General features: G+C 40.2%; 1 protein-coding gene across 3 annotated transcripts; it reads left to right on the top strand.

Annotated features, from left to right (window-relative positions):
• Positions 1 to 158: 158 nt before the first annotated feature.
• Positions 159 to 26,365, top strand: waslb (WASP like actin nucleation promoting factor b). Of its 3 annotated transcripts, XM_030719931.1 has the most exons (12): positions 159 to 554; positions 8,795 to 8,929; positions 9,270 to 9,356; positions 11,736 to 11,832; positions 13,597 to 13,620; positions 18,575 to 18,761; positions 19,545 to 19,587; positions 20,881 to 21,034; positions 21,294 to 21,311; positions 22,127 to 22,668; positions 22,747 to 22,855; positions 23,357 to 26,365. In XM_030719931.1, the coding sequence occupies exons 1-12, from the start codon at positions 450 to 452 to the stop codon at positions 23,416 to 23,418; spliced, it is 1,563 nt and encodes a 520-aa protein (XP_030575791.1). In that variant the 5' UTR covers positions 159 to 449; the 3' UTR covers positions 23,419 to 26,365. The 3 variants fall into 3 exon arrangements, with proteins under 3 accessions (XP_030575791.1, XP_030575792.1, XP_030575793.1); XM_030719932.1 differs by lacking the exon at positions 21,294 to 21,311; XM_030719933.1 differs by lacking the exons at positions 13,597 to 13,620; positions 21,294 to 21,311.

Below are 26,365 nucleotides of genomic sequence, written 5' to 3'. Positions count from 1 at the left end.
GCCAAAATATGCATAGGTTAAAAAATAAGATATATAAATAACATTTTTATTGTTTGCCGTTCTTACGTTTCTTTTAGTGACTATGTTGGACACAGTTGGAAACGTCTGAACCCCATTCCCGGATAGTGGACTCGTCCTAACACTGCCATGTTGGATGGAACTGGCTCAGGGCTCTCTGGCGGCCGGACTTCCCAGGAAAGTTTTTGTCGTTTTCCGTGTTCGCTCCATTGCTCCAGTTTTGACCTTATTTTGTGGAGGAGGGGGACCTCGCACTACATTCCTAAGCGGCATATTTTTGTGTTTTTCCAGTCTTGCGGACCCCCGGGATAAAGTGAACCGGTACGCGGGGTCGGAGGCAGGCCACGGATGACCGAGGGATTGTTTATGTATCTTTTTGGATCTCATAACGAGTTAGAGTCGGTGTATACTTTATAAACTGATCACCAATAATGAGTGGACATCCGCCGCCACGGCGGCAAACAAATGTCAGTTCGATACTACTGTCTACGCAGGAAAATGAATGCCTTTTCAACCACCTTGGCAGGAAATGCATCGTAAGTTTTCCCATTAATTTGTTCTATGATAGCGGGCTAAGAAAAAAAAAAGCTAATGCAGCTAACTTGCACCGTGTATCCCGTCCCGAAAAGCGGAGGGATAAAGATTAGCTATTAGGTGTAACAGTGCGTTTGTGGCCTACAGTTTTGTGTTGTGATTTTGGGGTATGTGTTCACTGAGAAACATTTGGAGACTTCTAACTTACGAGGTTTGTTATGACAGTCGAAGCGGCCAGATAGGGGCAAGAAGTAGGACCGAGTGACTGTTTCAAACGTCCCGTTGGAGACGGTGACATTTGGGAAACGACAAGTTTGATTCCAGCCTCGGGCCTGGGCTGGTATGACTTTAACTTGAAGGCTTGACACACCTGAAATCATTCAGGAAATCCTGAAATTCCGCTGTCATTAGCCTAACCGCACCGAGCTTAGCTCTGGCAGTGGAGTTAATAGTCGGGGTGTTGGAGCTGTTAAATGCATCAGCGGAAAACGGGGCAAAGGAATGATTTTTGTGCTGGCATTACATAACGTGGCTGAACCTTGGTTGTTTTCGGGAACTGTGTCCACCGAGAAGAATGTGCCGAGCAGACTTGGCTGAGCTTTTGACAGAGCTGACGAGGTGAGAAGCCCTGCTAATGCAGGACTTGTCAGTCACAAAAATCTGACGAGAAAGCTGTGGGGAGTAGCCCGATGTACCAGTGGAACTGCAGCCAGAACCACAAGTGCAGTGTCACGACTCAATATTGTAAAATACTCTGATGTTACGTAACATGTTTAGCATTCAGCTGATTCATTTTTTTTTGCCCTCATTGAGCACTACGTCTTGGAGCGCCCCGCATCCAGCAGATCATCGTGCCATCTTAAGGAATACATATGCAGCTGCACCTCCACTTCTCCACAGCAAAGCCTTTACCCTCACATGAAGAAAGTTTCATCTTAGACATGATCACCACCAACCCTAAGGGCTGACACATAAGAATGGCCATCAAATTATTCATCAGCTGACCACAACAGACAGTGGGGGGGATTAGAGCAGTAGATATTTGCCTTCCAGAGAGTCCGTGGCTTACCACAGCCCACATTTAGTTTACGTTTGGTAGTTTCACATCCAGATTGTCTATTAAATTAGTCTCAGACTAGTAATCACTCCAAAGTTGGGTGATCTTGGCAAAGTGGATTTCATCAATAAGGTGTATCAGCTCAACAAGGCTTGAAGCAGTTTTACTGTTTTTTTTTTTTTTAGTATTGCTCTGGAGCAGTTATATCCCACTATGTTGCAAATGTCACCCTGTGATTTCAGCAGGAAAGAATGTCAAACCTTCACCTGTTATTGATTACAGAGTAGGCTGGTTTTAATGTCTGGGTTTTCCAGTTCAATAAAGCAATATGTTTTTGTTCACTCTACAGGAGGTGAGGTCAACAGGGACATTAAATTCTAAGTTGCCCTTTCTTAGTGGCTCATGTAGCCTGCTCCCAGGTTACTTCCTCATAGTTATCATTGTTTCCTGTAGTTGTGCATAGTAAAGGTGTTGCACTTGAGTGACAGACAAATGCATCTTCGTCGTTGCGCTGAGCTCACTGCAGTGAACCAAGCATGCTGTTTGAGGTGCTTGTGTGTATGCACACGTTTGCTTTGGAAAGGCCACATTTCCTGTCCCATGACACACTATCTCAAGCCTGTATGAGGTCACATGGTTGGATGTCACGCCTCCTCCTTAGACACAGGTTTCTAAGGTGTGCCCGACAACAATGTAACCTGTTTTAAAAATCTGACAGCATTCATCTGGCTTTCTGGGAGTTGTCATACAGCATGTGACAGAGATGTGCAGTGGGGAACATTCCTTACAGTCCTACGCTCTTGTGTGTTTCTACACTTCTTTTCATGAAGAGTGAGTTTGGGAGAGACAAAGTGTGTATGTGTGTGTTTGTTAGAGAGGCTGGGGGAGAGGGAGGCTGGAAGAGGCAGGCATTGTGTCTCTCTCAATCTAATTAGAATATCCACCAAATGATGTAGTGGCTGACCGAATGATTGGCACTTATGTAACATAATTATTAATCAGAAAATGTAACCTTAATTCAGATTTTTTTCTGCGCTGTCATTTTTCTAAGAAAGATGGCTCTTACCTGCTAGAGTTACTCTCTGTAACAGCTCTGTTTGTATACTAGTCCTTATTACAGAGCAACATAGCTTTTTATGTCAGTGTATCTAAAGCATGACATTGCTCAGGAGTTTCCTTCAAAGTGCTTCCCTAATAACACCTCTTAAAAATCGGAATTTCACCAGCTTCTATGAGCACTTAAAATCTAAAATATGCCGTATCTTGCAAGAAAAGATTGGAAATCGTACACATGCATGTATTATTAACCTACAGTTGGCCTAACTATAAAACAGCTTGACTCATAACCTTGTGTATTAAACGTATTTCATCCTGCAAAGCAAAATCGTGCATAGAGGAAAAAGAGACACCTACAGGTACCTACACAGTGGTCCCACTCATTAGTTTTGCTCATTGGTATTCCTTGTGCTGTTTTCACCATCAGCAACACTGACTGACTTGGCAAAAGGTGGAAGGCGTCCAATTCACACTGTTTATCTGTGTGTGTCTGTGTGTGTGTGCACAGACTGCCTGATCAGCAGTCCTGTCCTACAGGAAGTCCCGTGGTTGGCCTCCTCTGGTGATTTGGGCTGGAGAAGGGGAATGTGACTCCTCTTTTACTCCACCTCTTCCCATTTGTGATTTTTTTTTTTCTCTCTCTCCTTCCGTTCTTCCTTTTAGTCTCACCTTTCCTCTTCTGCCGTCTGTTCCTTTCCCTTTTCCTTGTCTGTCTTTTATATTTCTTGTTCTTCTTGCTCATCGTCAATCTGGGGTTGACTGTGGGCTGCCCTGACTGCTGAACCCCCCCCCCCCCCAACACAGTCAAACATAGGGGTTAAAACTGAATGTCCCAACATTAACGGATAGGCATCTAGTTGTCTGAAATGTGCACACAGGCCCGTACATGTTGAATTTTTTCCTACTTTACGTTCATGTCTTTACCAGTGTGAAGACAGTCTAGTAATGACAATAATGAAAAAGCTTTAACAAACCTGTTACAGGAGTTGAGTTTAGCTTGTTGCTTCCTGGTGTTCCTAAAAGGATTTTGAGTTTATTAGCTTAGATATCTGCAGTCTTAGCAGCAGCATCCAGTCATAAGAGTTGCTCACATTTTACACTCAAGGCAGAACAGCAATAACTTCATTGATTACTTAATTATTACTCCACAATGCTGAGGTTCGATCAGACAGTCTAATGTGAATACAGTATGTATTTACTTTTGACAGGCAAGCTGTCATACAGTTACAGATTATACACTGTAATAAGACACAATACTCAGCTCCTATGGTATCCTACTAAACTAAACTGGGCAGTTTATGAGCTGCTGTTTGATATTGTTTGATTAGTTTACTATGTGTATGGAGGATATATGGTCTCTCTCATTATCAGTGTAATTGACTATCAAAGCTGTGATATTAAGAAAACTTGACTTTATGCATTACATGTGAATTAATATGCTGTCAGAGCTGGTTCATAGTGCATGATAGTGCCTGAATACTGTCGCTTGTTCCATCAGTGTTGTGGGAATGTCTGAATAAAGCTGCAAGCTACATTAGCTCACATTAAAGTGCCAAAAAGGTTAAACCCACTCCTTTCTCCTTATCTTTCTTGCACTGCTTTCCTGCTTTAGCCACATATTTTGTCTCTTTGTTCCCACTCCTCTTTTCATTACCTTTCATCAGCATTAGGGTTTAATATTTTTCCCGAAAATGACATGAATCAAATCCCGGGAAATGACGAGCCATTTCCCGGGAATCCCGGGAAAAAGTTTATTTATTTATTTATTTTAATTAGGCCTTCTGTAGCCTGTGTCGGCCTTAACCTATTGTGATATTGTAGAGGTAGCTTTCCAGCTATGTCCTGTTATGCCCAGTAGGGGGCAACGTTGGCTTGATTAACGCAATAAAACCTACATCTCGGCATTTGAGTGCTCGAGCTATGCGGTGTTGTATCGTTCCTCAACACTCCCTTAACAAATATAATTCAAATATTCCTCCATTGTACATGGAATTATACCAAGATATTTTACAACTGCTGGTGCAAAACAATACGGTTCATCTCCACAGCATTGATAATGGCTCAGCCACGCTGTCGTGGCGACATCTGTTACACTGTATCTCCACCAGTGGAACGCTGTAATAGTCATTGAAAAGTTAACTACCGTACTACACTATAATATGGCATAACACAGGGCCTTGAGTAATGCACTACGACTTGGTCATTGCCATTCTGGCAACAGCAAATTTATAACACCGTGTCTGAGGGTTAAAGTAGGTTCGCTGTGAATCGTCTTTTGAAAAACTGGCCAATCCTTATAGCCTAAAAAATATACATTTTACTCAACTCCATTTTAAAAGCGAAATATGTTAAAGCAATCTATTTCATGATAATTTCTTCACCCATTAGGCCCGTATCCTAATTCATGGTTGTTAGTAAGCGGCTGCAAACGAGGAAAAGAAACACTCGAAGTTAAACAGATATTTCTTTATTGTTCAGGGCAGGCATATTTTATAGGCTATATAATGCAATATAACAATATATAATAATATAAAATTATATAATACAAAATACCTTAGGGTAAACACATTGCCTACGATTTTAACAAATTAAAGAGGAAAAAAGTACAACTGTGTAATACCTCTATTAAAACGCTTGCGATGAAGGCTGAAGCCTTAAACGGAGGCTGAACGTGCCTGAAATGAAGAGTAATGCTTTTCGCATTAAACGAACCCTTCTCTCAATATTTCCTTAAATTTAACATTCTGAAGCTTTCTTTTCTTTCTGAAAGTCAAATCGACGCGCGCGACTTTTTTCCCGGTTTCCCGTCTAACGTTTCCCGGGAAACGGGAAATGGTTCTGATCGCATTTCCCGGGAATCCCGGATCCCGGGATTAAACCCTAATCAGCATCTTCTCTGTAGGATCATCTGTCAGGTGTTGTGCATCACTTTGTAGCTGATTGTTGGACATATAGTGCAGATTTCTCAGCTCCGGTGGTGTAGGTAACCCCAGTCAGCATTCTTGGCTCTCACTGGAAGCCAGTTTAGTCTCTCACTTTAAAGTTGAGATAGATTTATATTGAGATTTGCCCACTTTGCATCACTAGCAGTTATTCCACCTGCTGTGGCTACAAGTAGCAGAATTTCATAGAAATTCTGCTGATTGCCACAAAACTGCCAGTCTCTTCCTGTGAAGACACCCCGAAATTTGTGCCATGTGTCATGCCATGAAAAATGTCAATGATAGTTTCGTGCTGTGTAAAGCAAAAAAAGAAACAGCTAGGCTATATGTCCTGATACATTGTTGACCATTAAAAATGAATCTCTACCTTCTGGAGACACTGTGGTCTCTTCTGAAAAGAACAGCCACATCCAGCTTCAGAAACATTTCACAGAAAAACAGGGTCACTCAAAGAGAGTCCCTTTCTTTTGAGAAATTACTCCAAATTTGGTCCGATCACTTGTCTTGCCTTTACTAAATCATGATGGTGCACATGTACTGTAGCTTTGCTTTTCAGCTCTTGATTTATAGCAGCTAACCCAATAAAATGTCTTCTTTCCCCCCAATTGATTCATCACTTTTTTTTAACGATATTATTCCCGTTTAACCTGCCCGATTTTTTTTCTGTGTGTTTTTTGTTTTGTTTTTTTATATACCTTACTTTTGGTTCATCTTGGTCATGATTATTTTGTTGCTTTTATGATTTTTTAAACATGTAGTCACAAAAGGTGGAAGTGCTTTTTATCACACCAGTGGCTTCCTGAGGAATTGAAAATGCCATCTAAATAGTGTAATATGTTACTAAATCACATGGATCACTCTTACCTGATGTCTTAATTGTTGACATCAACAGCCCATATTAACTTTCATTTCCTCCTCACGATGGACCTCACATTTAAGATTATATTACTGTAGAAAACAGTGTTATAACAAAATGTATAAGAAGTGTGTGGTACCTCCTGGTTCTCTAGTTCTGTGAGAGAAGACTGTACGTTTTGTGCTGGCCGGGTGACTGCATCATGAGGTCAGTACCCATGTAGAAACTGGCAGTGTTTGAGAACCAGTCCATAAGAGAGAGGAAGAGTGAATTACTTCACAAGAGAGTGGTTTGGTGTGTTTTTATTTTTTTATTTTTATTTTTTGTGGGGGTTGGGTGTCGGGGTTTGATGACGCCATAGACAGAGCTTCACTTCCTGCAGCCTTTGGCCCTGTCAGGAGCAATCAGCACTCCATGGGAAGATGAACCCAAAGGGCCTCAGACTCTGGACACCACACAGGCCCTGTTACAGTAAAAATGCATTATAAAACAGAATTCATATGATTCTTTGGGGGTATTTATGAAACTCCAAACAACCAAGAGTTGCAGTGCCTACCAAGAAATGTAATGTTTATATAAATATGGATAAAAATATCTTGTGCATGCAGAGCCAAAAACGTGCAATTTTTTTTCTTTTTTCCCCGTTGGCTCGTTTAATGCTGTGTTTTAGTCATGTAGTGAGTGTGGCTATGTTAGCCACTTCAGCTGAATCAGGAATGGGCTGATGCAGCTTTTTCCAGTTTCAGTGATACAGACTTCTAAGCCACAGGTATCTCATAGGTCAGTGGTGTTAAAATACAAAAGCTGTGTTCCTCATTCTGAGGAAGAAACTGGGAATCTTTTATGTATAAGGAAGCATGAAGCTCAACCTTTACTTTCCTAATTTTGTAAAATGAAAAGTAGCTAATACCTTTCCCTGCTCTTAGCCTCACTGTGAGTAAACATGTATGTTGGGTGTGGAGTTGAGCTAACAAGAGACACATGAGGAGAAATATTATTAATCAAACTGACAACACATTATTGCTGTAGTAATGCAATAAAAGCTTCCGAATGAGCATTTCGCCATCCATAACCAGAGTGAGATGAGTGAGCAGGTATACAGACAGGTATACAGCTTCCAAGCAAGTTATCATTTATCTTTAATGACCCCCCCCCCAAAAAGGGGGTGCAATGGCAGTGTTTAATACTGCCCCGGGTTTCCCAGGGGAATTTTTTTAGCAGTCGAGCAGAGTTTTCATCTGCAGTTCTGACTCCAGAATCAGACTTTCAGTTTTGGTCCTGTGGTTGCAGTTCCTTCACCAAAAAAAGCACCAACTTTATGAGGTAGTTCTTTCCGATATTCCAAAAATTGTCACAGTGACATGTGCTGTTGTTGCTAGTATCAATATTATGTGTAGGAATAGGAACTACTACTGACAATGATGCTCTTGTACTGTAAGTGATTCTGAAAAACAAAGGAGAGACAAAACCACAAAAGCCAGAAAAATCCACCACCCCCAAAAAAAACCAGACCTACAGCTTATGTGTCTGTATAGAAAAGGGGGCTTTACTCACCCTGTTTAATGTTAACGTCACATTCACGCTAAATTACAAAGAATATTGTAAGGGCTCTGCTGTATGTTATCCTAAAACCTGCAGTGGTTCCTGGAACTAACTTTAGATGAAAAGCTCACCAGGCATTTTCCTATCATGATGCTCTTGCTTTCATGTGTGTGTTAATGGCTGTCAACCTGGACCCCTCAGTGTTAGAAACCGCTTGCAGCAACCTGTAAAAGCTGCAGGAGTCTAACCCTGCCTTATGATCATGTCTCTGTGTGCGCTACAGGTGTGTTTTTAAGTGTGCTTGCACATAATCCCTTTTTGTCTTAGGCAAATATTGGTTTTTTTATGCCTTTTTAATTTCTTTTTGTTTGTTTTTTTTTTTTGTTGTCTTTTTATATTTAGTGATTTGAAATGTGCTTAAACTACCAGCAGTGGGCCCTAATTACAGGTCCTTTGAATGGAGCGCTGAGATGTCATTGGTGCATCTGTGGGTCAAACTTGAACCGCTTAGGAAATTTAGATTTAAGGATATGCTCAAATGTGTGCAATGTTCATAATATATAACGGGACTAAACCCACCTCTTGAGTTTATATTACTACATATTCTTAAAACTAGGGAAACTATCGGTTTTAGTTATTTTATGGGAAATGAAGTCTTCCTTTTTTCTCTCTATGGTGTTTATTTTGCTTGCTTCCTTTAGGATCCAGCTTGTAAATACATTTATATGGCTGCAAAAAAAGATGCTTGTGCAGATGTGTGCGATTCTCACTCTCCATCTTTCTTTCCAGACATTGTCTACAGGAGTGGTCCAGGTGTTCATAGCAGATAGGAGCTCCAACTGGAACAAGAAATGCTGCGGGGTGGCCTGTTTGGTCAAAGACAACCCCCAACGATCCTACTTCATCAGGGTCTTTGACATCAGGGTATGTACATGGGAAGCAGAAGGCAGTTGTTTGTGTTAATGATTGGTTCTCATTGGGTTATCATTATAATAAATGGCACATACCAAGACTCAGTAGTCAGACAATATTTTACCACTGGTTTACCACGAGCCAGTATTCATAAAGACCTCATATTGTTTTATAGCCACACAGCTGAAACTGCAGAATGTCTGCCACAGTAAAGCAGATAATTAGAAATGATTCAATGGCAAATATTTCTTTTTGTCTCTAACAAGATCTGTAGCATAAAAGTGCCATTTTAATTTACTTACTCTACCTAATCGTATATTATTTATTCAGCTGTCCTTGTGTTTTTCCACAGGATGGGAAGGTGATGTTTGAACAGGAGCTGTACCACAACTTTAGCATAACCACCTCCAGACCGTACTTCATCACATTTGCAGGAGATGTAAGTTTTCTGCTTTTCAGTTTCATACGTTTGTCTTTTTACTTGCCTTTCTTAACCTCTGTGTTCGTTGTCAGCACCACATTTAGTTGTGTGTGACCGCTTTATTAAAGCATTCGTTTCGTTTTTTTATTTTACATCTATTACTGAAAATTCAGCTGAAGGAAGAAGAGAGTTTTAAACGGTGGTATCTGAAGTAACTCTAGTTTTTGCTGTTTAGGTGTTTATCAGTCGCCCCACTGAAATTTGCAACTGATTTCCTGTAATAATCCATAAATAAAGTTGAAACATAACAGGTTAGTTGAGAACATTAAGACGCTGCTTTTAAATTTCTTGTTAGTGTTGCAGAAAAATGATTTTCTGTCTTTCTTTTCAATGAGCTGCTGTCACCAATGACTCACTTTCTAATTTGAAGTGTGATTCTACTGAAAGAGGGTATAGTGTGCTTTGTTAGAGGTTGTTGAAATGTGCAAAAGTCTTGAGTCAGCCCTCATTTCTTTATATTTTTCTTCCAAGGAGCCAACCTTTCTTGTGATTTAGTGAAGTGTTCCTAAGAAGTAGTTCTCCAGGCTGAAGGTCTTTCAAAGTTTTTCTTTAGACAGTAGCTTTTTTCTTTTCTTTTTTTTTTTTTTTTTAATTAATTTTCAGTCCAGTCCTTGTAACTGAACTTTTTCAAAGGAATTTGTGGGGGTTTTTTTTGGTTATTTGTTAAGCTACTTAACATTGACTTATGAATCATTCAAGCATAAAAAAATCAAGTGGCAGACAAAAAAGTGTCAGACCTAAAAAAAAAAACTATCTACAGCAGATGAGCAGTGTCTGAAAGTCATGTCCTTAAGAAATAACAAAAATCCAGCAAAGCCCTGACGCTCAACCTGAAAGATGCATCTGACCCTTTAGTTGATCCATCAACTCTTCACTGAAGCCTCATCAGAACTAGTCTCAGTGGAAGAGAAAGGAAGGGAAACGGGGTGAAAAGGCTGAGGGATGCCAGAATACACAAGAACTGAACTGAAAATCAGTGGCAACAGGTCTGATGGAGGGATGAGTCCAAATTGAAATTTTGGTTCAAATTGTCATCAGTATGAATGGAGGTGGTCAGGGGAGAGGTACTATAATGAGCATCTACTGCCATCTGTAAACCATAGTGGAGGCTCAGTTATGGTTTGCAGCTGCATATCAGCCAGTGATGTTGGGATCTTGTCACAATTGATGGAATCATGAGTGCAGAAAAGTACTGTGAGATTTTGATCCACCATGCAGTACCATCTAGAAAGCATCTGATTGGCAACAGCTTCATTTTACAGCACAACAATGATCCCAGACACACTGCCAATGCAGCATACCTGGATAAAAAAAACACACACACGCAGTTGAACATTATCAGATATAGACTGGCCTCTCCAGAGCCCGGATCTCAACATTATTGAAGCAGGGTGGGATCATCTTGGCAGAGAATGGAACAAAAGGCATCCAACATCCAAAGAAGAGCTTTGAATATCGTTCAAGAAAGCTGCCTCAGAGAGTTCAGGATGTGTTGAAGAATAAATGATATCAGATATTGGCTTTCAAGCTTCTTAGAGCTAATCAAACTTTTTGCCTTATTTACTGTAGTTCTGTGTATGTTTGTGTTTCAATCATTCCCTGCACCTAGGAAAATATGAAGAAATGAGGGGTGGCTCAAGACTTTTGCACAGTACTGTACTAACGTGGTGGAGTGGATAGTTAAGTGTCATTTTTCATCCCTGCATGTGGTTCTGTTCCTGTGTACTGCTGGGTGAATATTACAGCCCATGCACTCACACAAGTTCCACTGAACATTATATGTCCAGGTTTTGCTTCCTTAATTTTAAATGTTCAGGAAACCATGTCTGCATCAGTGGAAGTTTACCACAGAGTATATTTCCTTCATCATCATCTTCATTCAGTCCAGAAATTCTACAGAAAACCTGCCATGAAAAGCACGTGTGAGCCAACTTCCAGGTGTGCTCACCAAAAGGCGCCACAGTGTGTGTTTCCTTCATTCAAACAGTACTAAAAATTTTAGCTCTGTGCCACATCCAAAGCTTTTCATGTGAGAAGACTTCTTTATTTATTGAACAAACATCTTGCCAGTGGACACAGTGGATTAGACTCCAGCAAGCCGTGAGGTATGCAGGACTACTGATAAGACAGTTGCAGTATACACATCATGGTTGTGTGTTTGGAAACTCAGCTTATCAATAGATATTCAGGGATCTAGTCAGGAAAAAATTCACAACCTGGTGGTATCAGAGGATTGGATGACTTTGGAAGGGAAGGTGGAAGGGGCTGCAAAATTATATTGATCACTTTTTTTTCTTTTTTTTTAACAAATTTCTCTTGTGTTTTCTGTGTTGACAGTCATGCCAAGTGGGTCTGAACTTTGCTAATGAGGACGAGTGCAAGCGTTTCCGGGGCATTGCGATGGACCTTATGGGGAAAAAGCAGAGGAAAACCGGTACCAACTTACTGCTGCCACTGATTCACCTATAGTCCTAACTACTGATCTAACTTGCTGGGGAAAAAATGACACGATTAGCAAATTTTTGTCTTGTGTTCAAATCATCTGGCTTTTCTGAGCTTATTTCAAGCCAAATCATCACCATTTATTATTAAGCAGGAGCACAAGAGCAAATACATTTCTAAACTTGTCATTTTTGAAGCTGTTGGACTACAGAACCAGGCAAAAAAAAGGTCTAAATTTCAATACATGGCCAACTTTAATCATAGGCACTTAGTTGATAATGTTACTACATTGAAGATGTAGTTTGGGCCCAGATTTAACTAGTCCTCAACTTAAGTGTCATGTATTGAAAAGGGAAATAGTTTGGGGTTTTTTTGTTTGTTTTTTGCCTGGGTCTGTCTACTGAATCATCTGCTCCTTTCCTCATCTTATAAAGTTTTCAGAGCTGTTGGTAACACATTCAGTCTGCCTCCTTAGTTCCAGACCTCTGAGAGTATAATCAGAATACTGTCCTACTGTGACAGTCATAAAAGAAGCAGATCTTCAGAGTCATCTTAACAGAAATTTCCAAAAGTTGGTGCTTCAAAAAATAAATAAATTCAGACATGTTAATAGAAATTGAAAGCTTTTGGGGGTTGTCCTCCTGTACTGTCAGAGAAGGAACTCTGGTCTTCTTCCTAACTTTTCTTTTGACACAGACACTATCACGTGACTTTTCAACCAAACCAAGAAGTGTATCATAATGCTGCTCCCAGTCTTTTTTGGTGGGGTAAAAAAAAATATGCTCACTGACCCAAGGGGGGCACTGCAGTTTCAGATTAAAATGTGCAAAAGAAATGAATGATTCCTGCTTCATCTCTTATGATCATTCTGATCATAAGAGATGAACGTGGTGATTTGTTTGAGGAATCAGTTTTTGCCCCCAAAATGTTTTTTTTTGTTTGTTTTTTTTTTAAATATATTTACAGTAAGACTTAAATAGCTACAGTAACAAAAACATTCTGGCATTCTTTTTTTTTTCTCAGTTTGTTTTTCAGAAAAGTTTTCAGTTAAGGAAATGTCATCATGCAGACTCAGACTGAGATTTAAACTTGAGAGATTCTTATCCACTGCCATCCAGATGCCTTCTCAAACTTGGCACTCAGTTCTTAATTATTGTGTGCTTGATTAAGACTGTCAATCTCCCTTCTGCCTTCACTGTGGGTCATTTCCTGATCTTTTGAATCAATCGCTCTTTCATATTTCTTCCTCAGCCCACTGCATTCGGTGCCTTTATCTTATCAACAAGGCTTCTTCTGTTTGACCTTCCACCTCATGAAAACCCAAGCCATTAGTAATTGTGTGTGTGTGTGTGTGCGCGCGCACGTGTAACTTTTGTTACTTAATTAACATGTATTGCCTTCTGGGGGCATTGATGGTTTTATGTGCGGATACTATCTGTGGTGTGTGTGTGTGTGTGTGTGTGTGTGTGTGTGTGTGTGTGTGTGTGTGTGTGTGTGTGTGTGAGAGAGAGATTTACTCTCCCTAAACACACTAACTGAACACTTTGCTTGGCTTTTTTTTTTTTTTTTTTCTGAATAACTCCATTCTGTGCATTACATGCACAATCTCGCCGAATCCTTCACTTAAAACACAAGTCAGCTCTCTTCTCTTTTTTACACCTGTAGTCTGATGCACTCACACTCATCTGCTTCACATTAACACAGCCCACTACTTAGCACAGGAGTGTAATGACTTAATTTGTCTGTGTGTTCACAGAGAAGAGACGCGACCCTCCAAATGGTATGTTTTCCACTGTTTCCTTCAGAAATGATCAGAAAAGAAGTGTAAAGCCACAGTCAGACTTGTGTCTGATGGTGCTAGCAAACATTTGTGACAATCTGCTCACTGTGTCATACTGACAGAGTTTCTGCATAATTCAGGGTTTTAGGGGTAATTCCTTTTCTCGTACACTGTGGAGGAAGCTACACAGCCTATATAGTTTTTTATATTTATGTAGGTATTATCAGCTAAACCATCAGCTGTATGCATATCTAGTTTGACGGTCTCCTTAGCAAGGCTCGAGCACATCAGCTGTTTGTTTTTTACAGAATGCCTCAGGTGGAAAAGGAATGCAAAAAAAGTCACAGGTCTACAGACTGGTTGTCAACCCCCTGGCAATTGGTGGTTGCTAGGGAAAAATGTGTATTCCCCCATCAGGTGGCGCATGGTTGCTGGAGGTTCCTGGCAGTCACTACGTGAAACTGGTTGCAAAGAGATGCCAAAAACCTCCTTGTGCTCACTAGAAGATTGCCACAGTTGGCAGTGGTTTGCATGGAAGATGCTGACTTATTTTTAAACACTCCCTTTACTTTGAAGACAGTCTGTTTTCAGTTTGCGTTGCACTGTTTCACTACTGCTCAGCAAGTAGTTGGGGAGTGTTTGCAGATAACTTGGCATCTTGCATACAAACTGCATACACATTTTTTTTCCTAGCAACCACAGGTTGCCAGAAGGTTGCCAACCGGACTCTAGACCTGTGTGACCGAGACCTAATCTATCAGCTGGAGTGACCTGCCAGTTAATAAGTGCTAGTGCAAAATGCCAAAGTTTCATCAAGCCCCCAGTGTTAAGTTTCCTGAGGTGCTGCTTCTGACCATAGTAGGGAGATGTCTGGTTTTAGGTTGGTTTAAATGTCTTTAATTAGCCTGGCTCATAGGTGGAAACCAGAATTCGCTCTTGGCACAAATTCTGTGATAAAGTGGAGAGAGAGACACTGTCTTAACAATGCCCCCCCCCCAAAAAAAGAAAAAAAATCTGCCGTGTACCAGTTACCACAAAAGGTGACCTTTCCTAAAAGGGGATGTACGAAAGCACAAGAGGTGTTGCCAGCTTTTTTTTTTTTAGATACGGTTAATATAATGATTGAAAAGAACATGGTGGAAAAACCCTGAAAACTAAAACTGGAAATTTCCGTAGAATTTTGTCAAAACTCCCCAACAGCCACTGATTTCTGAAACCCAAACAGCACCTGAGCTCTGTGAAACCCCCTGGAATACCTTTATACTGACTTTAAGCAAGCTTGAGTAGCCTCTGTGCTCATATGACAAAAGTTACGAAATTAAGTACTCAAAACAGCCAATATGAATCCTAAGAATATTTTGCCACTGTGGAGCTATTGTGCCATAATCCAAAGCACAAAGTAAAAAGAGGAGCTGCTCATAGCCAGAAAAACTAGTTGTTAAATGGCTCCAGGAACGGCTCAACAAACAGAAGAAGAACTGAAGTGTTTGACATAAATCATCACAGAATTTTCCTGTTCTTTTAAAATGTGATATTTGCTCTTTTTTTATGAGGAATGAAGAATTATTTACTACAAGTAGTATATAACACATCACTGGATGTTATTGAAAACAGGACACAGGAACAGTATGTTCTGCTTCCTATTGTTTTTTTTCTTACTCCTTCAAATTGGCCTTAAACAGTCCAAGAAACATCAACACTTTCTGAGTAGATGCAAGTTTCATGAACATTTTCTAGGAGTGCAGGCTCGGGATCTTCTAGGAAATGCCTACTGTGGTAGTTTAAATCCTGCCTCACAGTCGGTGTTGGAATGTGAAGGTAAAGAAACTTCAGCATTGTAAAACCTTAACAAAACATGACAGTGCCCTGTAGTAGTGTTGTGCGCTTCATGGTGTAATTCTGCTACTTAATATGGTCTGATGACTAAACAGATGGAATACATTTGTGGATGTGTGAACGCTTGCATTTTGGACATTTGTCACAAGACACACAGCCTAGTTTGAGACAGCAGTGGCAGGAGATGAACTAGTTTTAGACAGGAAGATTTGACCCATATAACTGTGTGTGTGTGAGCGTGTTTGTACCTTCATAAAGAGGTCTTAATTATGACACGATACTCAGGTTGGGAGCAGGTTAATGGAACTTGACATATGGATGTTCTGCTCTGTCATGTGTGGACAGATGCCCTGTTTGATCATCATTTTTGTATTTAAACTATCATGTAAATCAGCCAAGAACTCAGATTTTTGACTTTGCGTTGGTGTTTTTATGCAGCTTTTTTTTAAGATCACAATTTGAAATGACAATTCAAAGGCAGGCTTTCTAAAGGCAGCTTGTTCTATAGTAGCTGCAGTAAAGCAGCCACATATAAATGGTTCTACCAGTTTCTCTCTGGGATTTGTCATGCGTGGTGTCCTTTTCTGGAAAGGTACATTTTGCATTTGTAAATTAGTTCATTTCCAAAGGAAGTCATCCGTGTCCTCTCTCAGAAATATCTCCTCTCCATCCCTAACTGTCTTACTCTCATTTCTGCGTCATCACTGTTTTACTGTCATCTCTAGTCTGGTTCTTGCTGTCCTCCCCTCTACTCCTGCTGACTTCTTGATCACTCCCCTGCTCATCAATTGTCCTCATCTGCCCTCCCTCTGGCTCCATTTAATCAGTCTGTTGCCTCTCGCCTGTTTTTTTATCTATCACTCTGCCCTTCTCCGTCTTTCTCTCCACTGATTCATCATGTTTTAGAAACTCTAGAGATTATTGTGGGATTATGCCATGGATGGGTTTTAATGGTTACGTAAAACACAAGCACAAAATCCAGAATAACTTGCTGGGATTAGATATGTTTTGCAGGGAAAGGGAGGAGGGTAGTGGAGGACGTTGGTGGTGAAATGATCACAGCAAGCCAATCTGGGCATTATAATCTTGACAGTAGGGAATGGAAGAGGATGAATAATCTTCTCTGCTGTGTTGACTGGCTCTTTTCCCTCCAAATGCATTGTTGGATGTTAGCTTTTTCAGCTGAGGAAGTATGGATGTAAGTGTCACCAGATGCCTGAGGAAATTAATTCAGTAAATGAAGACTCCCTCGCAGCTTGGCTTTCTTCTTGTATTGTTTTGGAAGCAGAAACATCCGTCTGGACTGGATTCATATCTGACACAAGGCAACAAGTAGATTGTCTTTGCCTGTTGTGCCTGAGATGTCTTTTTCACCAGAATTTCTTCCTCATTTTTGCACCTTCTTTTCTTAACTGAGAAAGAAGACCTCGGATTGTTTTGCTGCCGTTAGACCCGCCCTCGCTCCCGCCTTATCTTTCATGCCAAGCCAACAGCTACGATGATGTTCTGCACCACCTTTCTTTCTGCTCCTTCTGAGGAACTGAACTGTGAGGGTGCTGGAAGAGGAGCAACTATGGGAGGTGGAGGGTTGAGCCCAGGTAGCTGCCTGTCTTCCTTGCACTGCTTGGTTCTCCCTCAGGATGAACTGTACCCATCTCTTTCCGACCCCACTGCTAGGCTTTCCATTTGCTCTGAAGAGCGAGCTTGCAACTTGGTTGACAAAGTGCTCGTAGACATTAGTGTGACCACCTGCAGAACAAGAAGTGGTGGATGTATTTGGGACAACCTGAGGAGGCGACGCAGTCGATCAGCTTCACCTTCACCAAGCAAAACTCCCAATAGTCCCTGTAGCAAGCGTGTTGGAGGTATGTCTTCCAGTCGAGGTGCTATGGGAGAATTATTGTAGTAATAAAGCATGACTATAAGATTTTTAAAAAACCAAAAAGTTTCTTTAAAGAAAAACACTGGGAAAGCACTCATATGGGTGCACAAATATACTGACTTGGGCTTTGCTTTACTGGGCCGCATGACGTGACTCAAATGTTTTCCATGCTAACAGCAGTGAGTGATTTCATGACAGTGACAGGATGTGTCGTCATATCAATGTGTTGGCCCTATTTTAGCCTAGGCGAGTAATGGACACAGTTTACTTTGTCGATGGTCCCCATATGTATGCATGCACTTTTCAGTTTCACAGCACAATACTGGGATTTATAGCAACTTTTTTTTTTTTTTTAAAGACCTCTTAGCTTTGGGGTTCCCTGATGCCCATTCTGAGAACCACTGTGGTAGAGATAGTGGTAGTGCTTGCTTGTTGTGCGACTGCTTGTTTGCAGATAACGTTACCGTGTGACCTGTTGGCTATGTTGGTAATCCAGCATTGGCTGTGTCCAGTCCACGTCATTTTCATGCCTTGAAGCCAAAAACAAATAAACGTGTTCATTACTTTGGTATGTAAACACAAATGTTTTCCGTTGTTGCAGTGAAATAAAGTGTGCTTTCTGTTCTGTATGTCACTTCACCACTGAGGCCAGCCTAATCCATAATAAGAGCAAATCCATTAACTGTCTAGAAAATTGATTTAGAGATGCATAATCTGAATGAGTTAATTAATAGTACAGTGAGTGGGAACAGAGAGTGAAGGTCATTTGTAAATGATAGCAGGTCACCAGACTGGAAGTTTCAGGAAAGATTTACAGACAGAAGTCTTTTAGTCATAATTATGTTTAGCATCATTTCTCTGTCTTAACTAGTGCGATTATTTAGTTTGAATAACTCAAAGGGCAGGGATATGTGAAAAATGCCATGATTTATCATACACTGCACATTCTGAGCTCTTTTTCTCATCAGCTGATTCAAATAACATGTTCAGTCCTCCACACAGCCTGTAATAGCCATTAAAGGATGAATTACTCTAGTAAAAGCACAAACTCCAGATTTCTATATGGAGTCAGGGTCACTGGTCATGTTTTATGGCTTGTTAAACACTTTTGTAACCCTTTTAATATAAAGACAGTCCATGCATTTGGTGTTAAATACACGTCTTTAGATGTAGGACAACAGTTCTTTGTGGTTTTGTATGAACTGTAACTTTAGTACTGTCTCCTTCATTTTCCAGGACCTGCGCTGCCCATGGCGACTGTCGATATCAAAAACCCAGAGATCAACAGTGTTCAGCGTTATCACAACAACTCTCAGATGAACAACATTGTGCACTCTTCCTTTGCCAAGAGGGAGAAAAAGAGCAAAGGGGGGAAGAAGAAGAAGTTGACCAAGGCAGATATCGGCACACCAAGCAACTTCCAGTGAGTCAGCACGGGGTTGTGTTTCTTTGGTCTCTTTGGTAACCTGTTTTTCCTGGGCTCCTTCATTTGTGGTTAACAGATTTTCCACCATTTTTAATTTAATTTTGCAGAACATAAGTCTCTTTGAAAGCACTAGGTGGCGCTACAGCAGCACAGAAAGCTTAAAAAGTCAGCTGTAATCCTTAAACTCGCTTTGAGAATTTTCGCTTTTACAAAGCCTTGTAATCCCACATTACTACTTTACTATTACTTAATTTCCAAAATATTAATAGCTGGTAGTCAATAACCCAAATTAACCATTAAAATAACACAACTGGTTAAGCATGCAGCCCTTGGAGAAGAGATGGCACATGCTCCGCAAGCATGTTAAATGAATTTGAAGCAGAGCTAAAGTCGAAGGTAGGCCTCTGAGAAATTCCAAAGTAGCTTTTCAAGCTACAGTATAAGCTTTAAAGGTCCTAAAATGTAATATGTCTGACACATTTCTACTGATAACCTTCTGCATGTGGAGAAGAGGTGAGGGGGTGGCAGCACTAATCCATTTAGTGTGATCCTATGGAATATATATAAGACTAATAAATGCCAGTGAGCACTCTCATTTGTCTGGTCAGATACAAACGCCGGTGTTTACCTTGAGTTTATAGTTAACAGCTAATGGACCTCTTTATGTGTATCTGTCTGCTTTTAATTTAAATATAGGAAACCTCTTGTACTGTATATCTGTTGTGCCCCCTTCCTTAACACATCATATCTCACATGCTGTCTCCTCTGCTTTTCTCACAGGCACATTGGGCATGTAGGATGGGATCCAAACACAGGCTTTGATGTAAGCAGCGTCCACAGAACCCAACATTAATATGTATATATACTTGTTTGTTGTGTTTGTCTGCACATGTCTACTGTGTGACCTTTAGACATTCGTGGCTCATAGCTTATCCATATGTCAGGCAGGCGTCCCTCTTCTTGACAGATATTTTAAAATTCAATATCAGCTCCAGGATATTAATCTGAGCTGTGTGGCTGAGGCATCAGGAGTGTTACACAAGGAGATTTTTTTTTTTTTTTGAAGGAAGAGTATCAACCCACATCTGCATAATCCATGGACTCATTCCCAAAAAGCTTCATCAGTAACTATGTTGGAATCTGGATGATAGCTATGAGATTATACAGATCAGAGGGACTTGCTTTGCCTGTAAATGAAAAAATGAATTTCAGATGATTTTATGGTTTCGTAAGTTAATGCTTTCAAGGACTCATTTTTAACGAATGACGTCAGTCAAGCAAAACCTGCTCACCTCTCAAATCCTCGGGCTTTTAAAGCCAAGGCACAAATTAGTGTATTCACAAAAGGGCAGGGGATATTTTATAGTCTCACCCTCTACTGTGTATTTGTATCTGTTCTTCTCTATAATAGATAGTGCAGGTAAAAAGTCAAAATAAAGAACATGCCTTTAAAGGGTTAATCACAGGTCTTTTTTTTTTTGCTCATACAGCAGGCAGCTTGCTATACACACTGATCATGTTAAGAGAGGCAGATTAAATGCATGCATTTAATGTATATAAACATGAAGATGTTTTTTTGGCTTCATCTCTTTAACATCCTGACTTGCAACAGAGCACTATTCTGCAACTCCTATAAAAAATCCTGATGAAAGCCCTGGCCGGACCTGAGGTAGCTCAAAACTGACACTACTAGGTGGCAGCATAACAGCTGATATTCTGGCCTCATTTTTGATGTAGCTAGAAATGTCTCCACAAAGCAAAATGAAACCTTACAGAAAGTTACTTCTCACATTCAGCTCCTGATGTAAAACCAGCTAATCCTGTTTTTTTTTTTTGTTTTGTTTTTTAAACTTGCTTTGATAACTCCTAACATGTTTGCCGCACAATTTTACTAAGCTGTAGAGCTCATGAATAAACAAGAATCACTTAATATACATTGCGAATGATTGCGAATGTGCACGAATAAGCTTGTGCATCTGCAGTCAAGAGTCCAGCTGGAAGGTCATTCTCTTGTACCCAGTTTGTCTTGGTTACTGTGGCTCATGTGGTTTGATTTCTGTACCTACAGTGTAAGAGCAGATACTTAATGCCAAGTTCTCCTCTGTTTGTTCTCCAGTTGAATAATTTGGACCCAGAGCTGAAGAACCTGTTTGATATGTGTGGCATTTCTGAGGCTCAGCTAAAGGATAAAGAGACCTCTAAGGTCATCTACGATTTCATCGAGAAGAACGGAGGTGTAGATGCTGTCAAAGATGAGCTACGGAAACAAGGTAACCCGGTGTTCAGCAACATACATGATTGGAAACTTATAAAGGGAAGATGCCACCCAAATGATGCAGCCCCACAGTTAATATCACTTTACTTACTTCAGTGGATAGTTTTGGTGTCTTAATATAAAAAGTAGTAATTTAACTGTGCTGTTAAATTTGATGTATGTGTACATGTTTGTGCAGGACCCTCTGAAAATGTGTTTAATGGGTTGATTGTCAGTTAAAGACAATCTAACTAGTGTGGTGATTTTATCCCCAGGTCCGCCCAGGTGGAGTGGTAGGTTTCTATGCATGACCTGCTGTGACTGTGCATGTAGAGTCATACTATGAATCCAAGCTGTTTCAGGTCTTTGCAGTTTCTTCAGTAAAATGTTTGCTGTTTTGCACCTGATTGTTCTCGAGTTGGATGTGCTGTCATTACCTGACGCTGAGCCTGCAACTGGAGACATACCAGCTGTTTGTCACATTAGATGGGTTTCTTTAATTTCATGGAAGCATTGTCCTGCAACGACATTTCTTTAAATACTTTTATTCTATCTAACCCTCACATGAAGCTCAGCCACACTTGTAAACCTTTGGCCCGTCATGTTTTAAACACTCTGCACGTGGATTCACGTTTGTTTAACCAGGCTTTAGTCATCAGTGAAGCAGACCCAAACTAGCTTTTGAGCTTTGAAAAGCATGTTTTTTTTTTTTGTTTTGTTTTTTTAATGAATCGTTGGTGCGGTCCAGTATGAAAATATTAACATCTTTGTTTTGAAGGTTGTGGACAGATTTTTTTTCTCTCTCTCATACAGATTTTGTGAATAAAAATAACACCAGTTATAGGCAAGAAGGCTGCCCCCTCACTTAACTCTGTAATTGCATGGCTAAGCGCAAACAAGAATTGGGGACCTGATGAGTATTTTTGGCCAAGATTCCAGAGATTGTCCAGATTGTCCAGTTGCCCCTTCATTAAAGTTAAAGTGTAGAGAATAAAAAGTTTTTAAAAATATATAAACTGAAGGGATACAGTATGAACTACAAATGGTTCAGTCATGAGAAGTTTCTGCTTTAGCTCAGACTTTGTTTTCTTGTGTTCCTTTTCTTCAGCTCCTCCACCTCCACCTCCATCCAGAGGTGGCCCTCCTCCCCCACCTCCACATCACGGCTCCGCCCCTCCTCCTCCCCCTCCTCCTGCACGGGGGCGAGGTGCCCCGCCACCTCCTCCCCCCTCCAGAGCGCCCGTCTCTGCACCCCCACCTCCCCCTCCATCACGGCCAGGCATGTCTGCTCCGCCGCCGCCTCCCCCGCCCAGCCGCGGCCCACTCCCACCCCCACCCCCACCAGCCCACGCATCCATTCCCGTCGCACCTCCCCCACCACCACCACCTCCCATTTCATCTAGCGCTGGCGCACCTCCTCCCCCTCCTCCTCCTCCACCTCCTCCTGGTCCTCCACCCCCAGCTCCCCCACTCCCCACGGAAGCTAACGGAGGAGACAGCAGCCTGCCATCATCCGGAAAGTCGGCGCTGCTGAGTCAGATCAGAGAAGGAACCCAGCTGAAGAAGGTGGAGCAGAGAGAGAGGCCGGTATCCAGCGCGGGCAGAGACGCACTTCTGGACCAAATCAGACAAGGAGTTCAACTCAAAACTGTAAGTGTTCGTTCATCCTACACATCTGTCCATCCATCTACATGCTTTAATCACCGTGTTTGTGTAATGTCTTTACAGAGGGACGATAATAACGAACCACCACCTTCCACACCAGCCCCATCATCGGGCATTGTTGGGGCCCTCATGGAGGTGATGGAGAAAAGGAAAAGGGCTATTCACTCTTCAGGTACCTTCAAATATATCAATATTCACAACCTACACAATTACCACTACATTATATATTTGTAGTTAAAATTTAAACATTTAAAGACTGGAATACAATAAGCAACAGGCTTGGAGCATTCATAGTTGATTTTATTCGTTCTCTGGAGAGGTTTGTCAAGCCTCTTCCACCTTAAAAATGCGCAGCAGTAGGTTTACACCTGCAGCCACTTGACCCTCAGGTCATTTACTCTAAATCAGATGATCTTACACCACTTCCTCGTCAGTCGATCATCCTCATTCTTTTTTCAGTTTCTCTTTTTCATTCTCAAAAAAGAAAATCCCTGCTTTAAGGTCATCCTCAAAGAAAATTTTGAGCATGAATATATGAGATTAATGATATCGTTGCTGCACCAAAACAAACACCATTATTTTCAATTATCCTCTGTGTGAATATTGCCGTTTTATTGCCTATAAGCACTTTTCAGCTCGCTCAGCTCAGATAACGTGAATGTTCCTTCCACAGACGAGGACGATGATGATGAAGATGAAGAAGACTTTGAGGAGGAGGACGAGTGGGACGACTAGTGTTTGTTTATTTTTGTTTGTTTTTTTTGTTTTTTCTTTTCCTCCTCTGCCCAAAACGCCCCCTGAATGATCACAACACTAAAAATTGTTTTTGTCTTTGGAAAAAAGAAATCTTTAATTTCAAACTTCTAAATGTAAATGTTCTATCCATTTGCTGTATATTTTTGTTGCCTTCATGCCTTTTTATTAATCTGTGCAATACCTCATTTAATCTGTAAATGTTTGTCATTGTCATCTTCAGTCGCCATCCCTTCATCTTTTCCTTTTTACGCCTTATTGGCTAGATCTGTCTCTTGATAGCAATATGTCTTATCTCTCATTTTAAGTGCCCCCCCCCCCCAACATACACACACATCTCTCTCGTTTACCTTCATCTGTCATCCAGCCATCTTTCATATCTGCTGCATCCCATCACACACGTTCCCAGAGTCCAAAGTAACGTGCAATTTTTAAATCAACTTGTCTCTCGAACTTCAGCGTCTAATGTTATTTTGGGGTGGCTGCTTACAAAACAAGTTGCCACAGATCTTTCGATTAATCGTACCATCGTTGTTCATTAGGGGAAAAGAATTAACTATTTTCATACCCTACGGCTCTGTAGTTTATTTTTACGTATTCAAATGATCCTAGTTTAGCACTCATATTTTCTTAAAGCAAAGAAGATTTTTGGAATATTTAGCCTCATTTGTTGTGGACTGTAAATTTGCTCCAGAGTTTGAGTCTTGTTATATTTTTGCACAGATTAAAAAGAGGAGACTCGCTGCATGAATACAGGACATTTTCAGGTCTGCTTCATTATAGAAATTACATACGCTTTAGGGAATCAGACAGAAATACACTCGTTGTTTTAAACATACCACACTACAAACAGTACATGAATGGAGGTTGCCCACAGTGTTATGGCAGGCTATCTGTTGTGATTTTTAGGTGTTTTTGTTATGTTTTTTTTGTCAGCGGCACACTAAAGATTCAGCTGAATCTGTGTTCTATTTTTTAAAGTAGCAAGCAGAGTATTAATAAATGCCTGTTTGTTGGAATCAGGTCATTCATCGTGTAAAACTTGTGGAATAAAGACATTTTAGTTTTCGTACCTGATGCTTATCATGGGTCCATATGCTAAGTTACTGTGCAGAAATAGCAGGGCTAACATCATGTACTTCCTACTATAGGAAGAAATGCATTCATGGCATTCTTCTAACAAGTATCATTCCTTTTATCTAATTGTAAATCATGAGGTGTAACATAGGAGTCATTTCCATAAAGAACTCAGTGGTTAACAGTTATCTGCAAAGGCTAAAGACTCAAGGTGTCATTTGATCCAAACTAAAAAAAAAAACAAAAAAAAAAAAAAAAAGTTCTCAGTAATTTTTTTTTATTTTTTATTATTTAAATGGAAAATAGGACAAAATATTTCCATTAAGGAAACTATTTAAAAATCTGTGTAATTGTTAGAGAACTGCTATTTGCATGGTTGTGCAAATTCCTTCTAACCTGTTTGTCTCTATAAAGTGATATTATGTAGGTTAACTTTTTTTCTAAACAGCGACTGATGTGGACAGATGTGGGCAACTTTCCCTTTAATGCTTTCTGTCAAAGGTTTTGCAAGGCATGTTTAAAGGTGAATGTTGACACAAATCATGTTTTCCTAAATGTATATAGGCTGCTTACAGCTAACTATGGAAGCTTGTTTCTGCCACCATTTTTTTTTTTTTTTTTGCCATGCTTAAATGAAAATGTCAGGTTACTATCTCAAAATTTCAACTTGACTTAAAATTTTGAGATACCTAGTAAGTTGAAACTTTTGAGTTTGGTCAAAATTTTGAGATACGCAAGTTGAAATTTCAAATTATCAGATCAAGGTTTCAAGTTATGTATATCAAAGTTTTAAGTTGGGTATTTCAGTTTCAACGTATTCAGCAACGTGTGTAACTTGAAATCTTAAGAAGTCAAAATTTTTATTTTTTTTCTTTCCGGTGGCCGAAACAAACTTCAAAAGCTAACGAAATTATGACAGAAAATGGGCACGAGTGACTGTTATTGGAAAGTGCTGTATTCTCAAATGTCCTCTAACAGCAGCAAAAATGGGAAACTAACATTTATCATAAAGTAATTTATTCTTTTTTTTTTTCTTTCTTTTTTTTTAGTTAGCTGACATTAGCCATTAGCATACATTTACGACACACATTAGAATTTAGGCCTCTAAAGTAGTAGAGATAATTGATTACGCATGGGTTGGGAGTCAGGTTAAGCATCATGAGGCATGACTGGTTTAAGTTTTGAGGAAACAGCTTGTTTGCTATGAGTCTTTGAATTTAAGCTAAATTAATCTACATGCTAGCTGTTTATACCAAACCAAAGAATGTGGCCGTGACACAGAAAACTGAACTGAATTGGGTAAAGGGGGGGGGTGGTATTGCTCACCATAAAGCATAAAACATTTTGTAACTGTGTCATCAAGCTAATTGAGTTGTGTCACTCTTAGTAATTAAAACTTAAAATATTACATTTAAAAAAAAAAAAAAAAAAAGCATTTTAGTCTGTGTGTTGCTACTTCGGCTAACACATTTCTGGGTTATAATAGACCAACACAGACACTCGGTGTGTGAAGTTTCTAGGATAGCAAACCGAAGAAAAGGAAGTAAAAGATACTTTGAAGAAATGTAAATGTTTTCTATCACAGTATTTTTCTAGAAACTTCACACAACAAATGTTTTCTTTAAATTGTGTCTTTGAGAAACAAATTGCCACTTGTTTGATTTCATAACTGACCTCTTTGTCAACTATATAGATACTTCTTAGGGGGAAAACCAGCCATGTTTTTGCTGATGTTAGCTTCTGTAGGTAACTCGGTTCATAAGACATTGTGGATGCCAAGTCTTACCAAAAAGGCAGGACAAATAATGAACTCTTACAATGTACACTCCAATAAAAGGTTGATCTATAAGTA

This window comes from Archocentrus centrarchus, chromosome 23 (genome assembly GCF_007364275.1).
Source record: "Archocentrus centrarchus isolate MPI-CPG fArcCen1 chromosome 23, fArcCen1, whole genome shotgun sequence".
Classification (NCBI taxonomy): Eukaryota; Metazoa; Chordata; class Actinopteri; order Cichliformes; family Cichlidae; genus Archocentrus; species Archocentrus centrarchus.
This window is presented reverse-complemented; position numbering and strand designations above follow the sequence as displayed.

Bases quoted from the DNA above. Each gene is read 5' to 3' on its own strand.
- waslb (XM_030719931.1), top strand. From the start codon at position 450: ATGAGTGGACATCCGCCGCCACGGCGGCAAACAAATGTCAGTTCGATA. The intron at 9,357-11,735 runs GTAAGTTTTCTG...CTGTGTTGACAG, and splicing joins TCATCACATTTGCAGGAGAT to TCATGCCAAGTGGGTCTGAA. The intron at 22,856-23,356 runs GTACCTTCAAAT...TTCCTTCCACAG, and splicing joins AAGGGCTATTCACTCTTCAG to ACGAGGACGATGATGATGAA.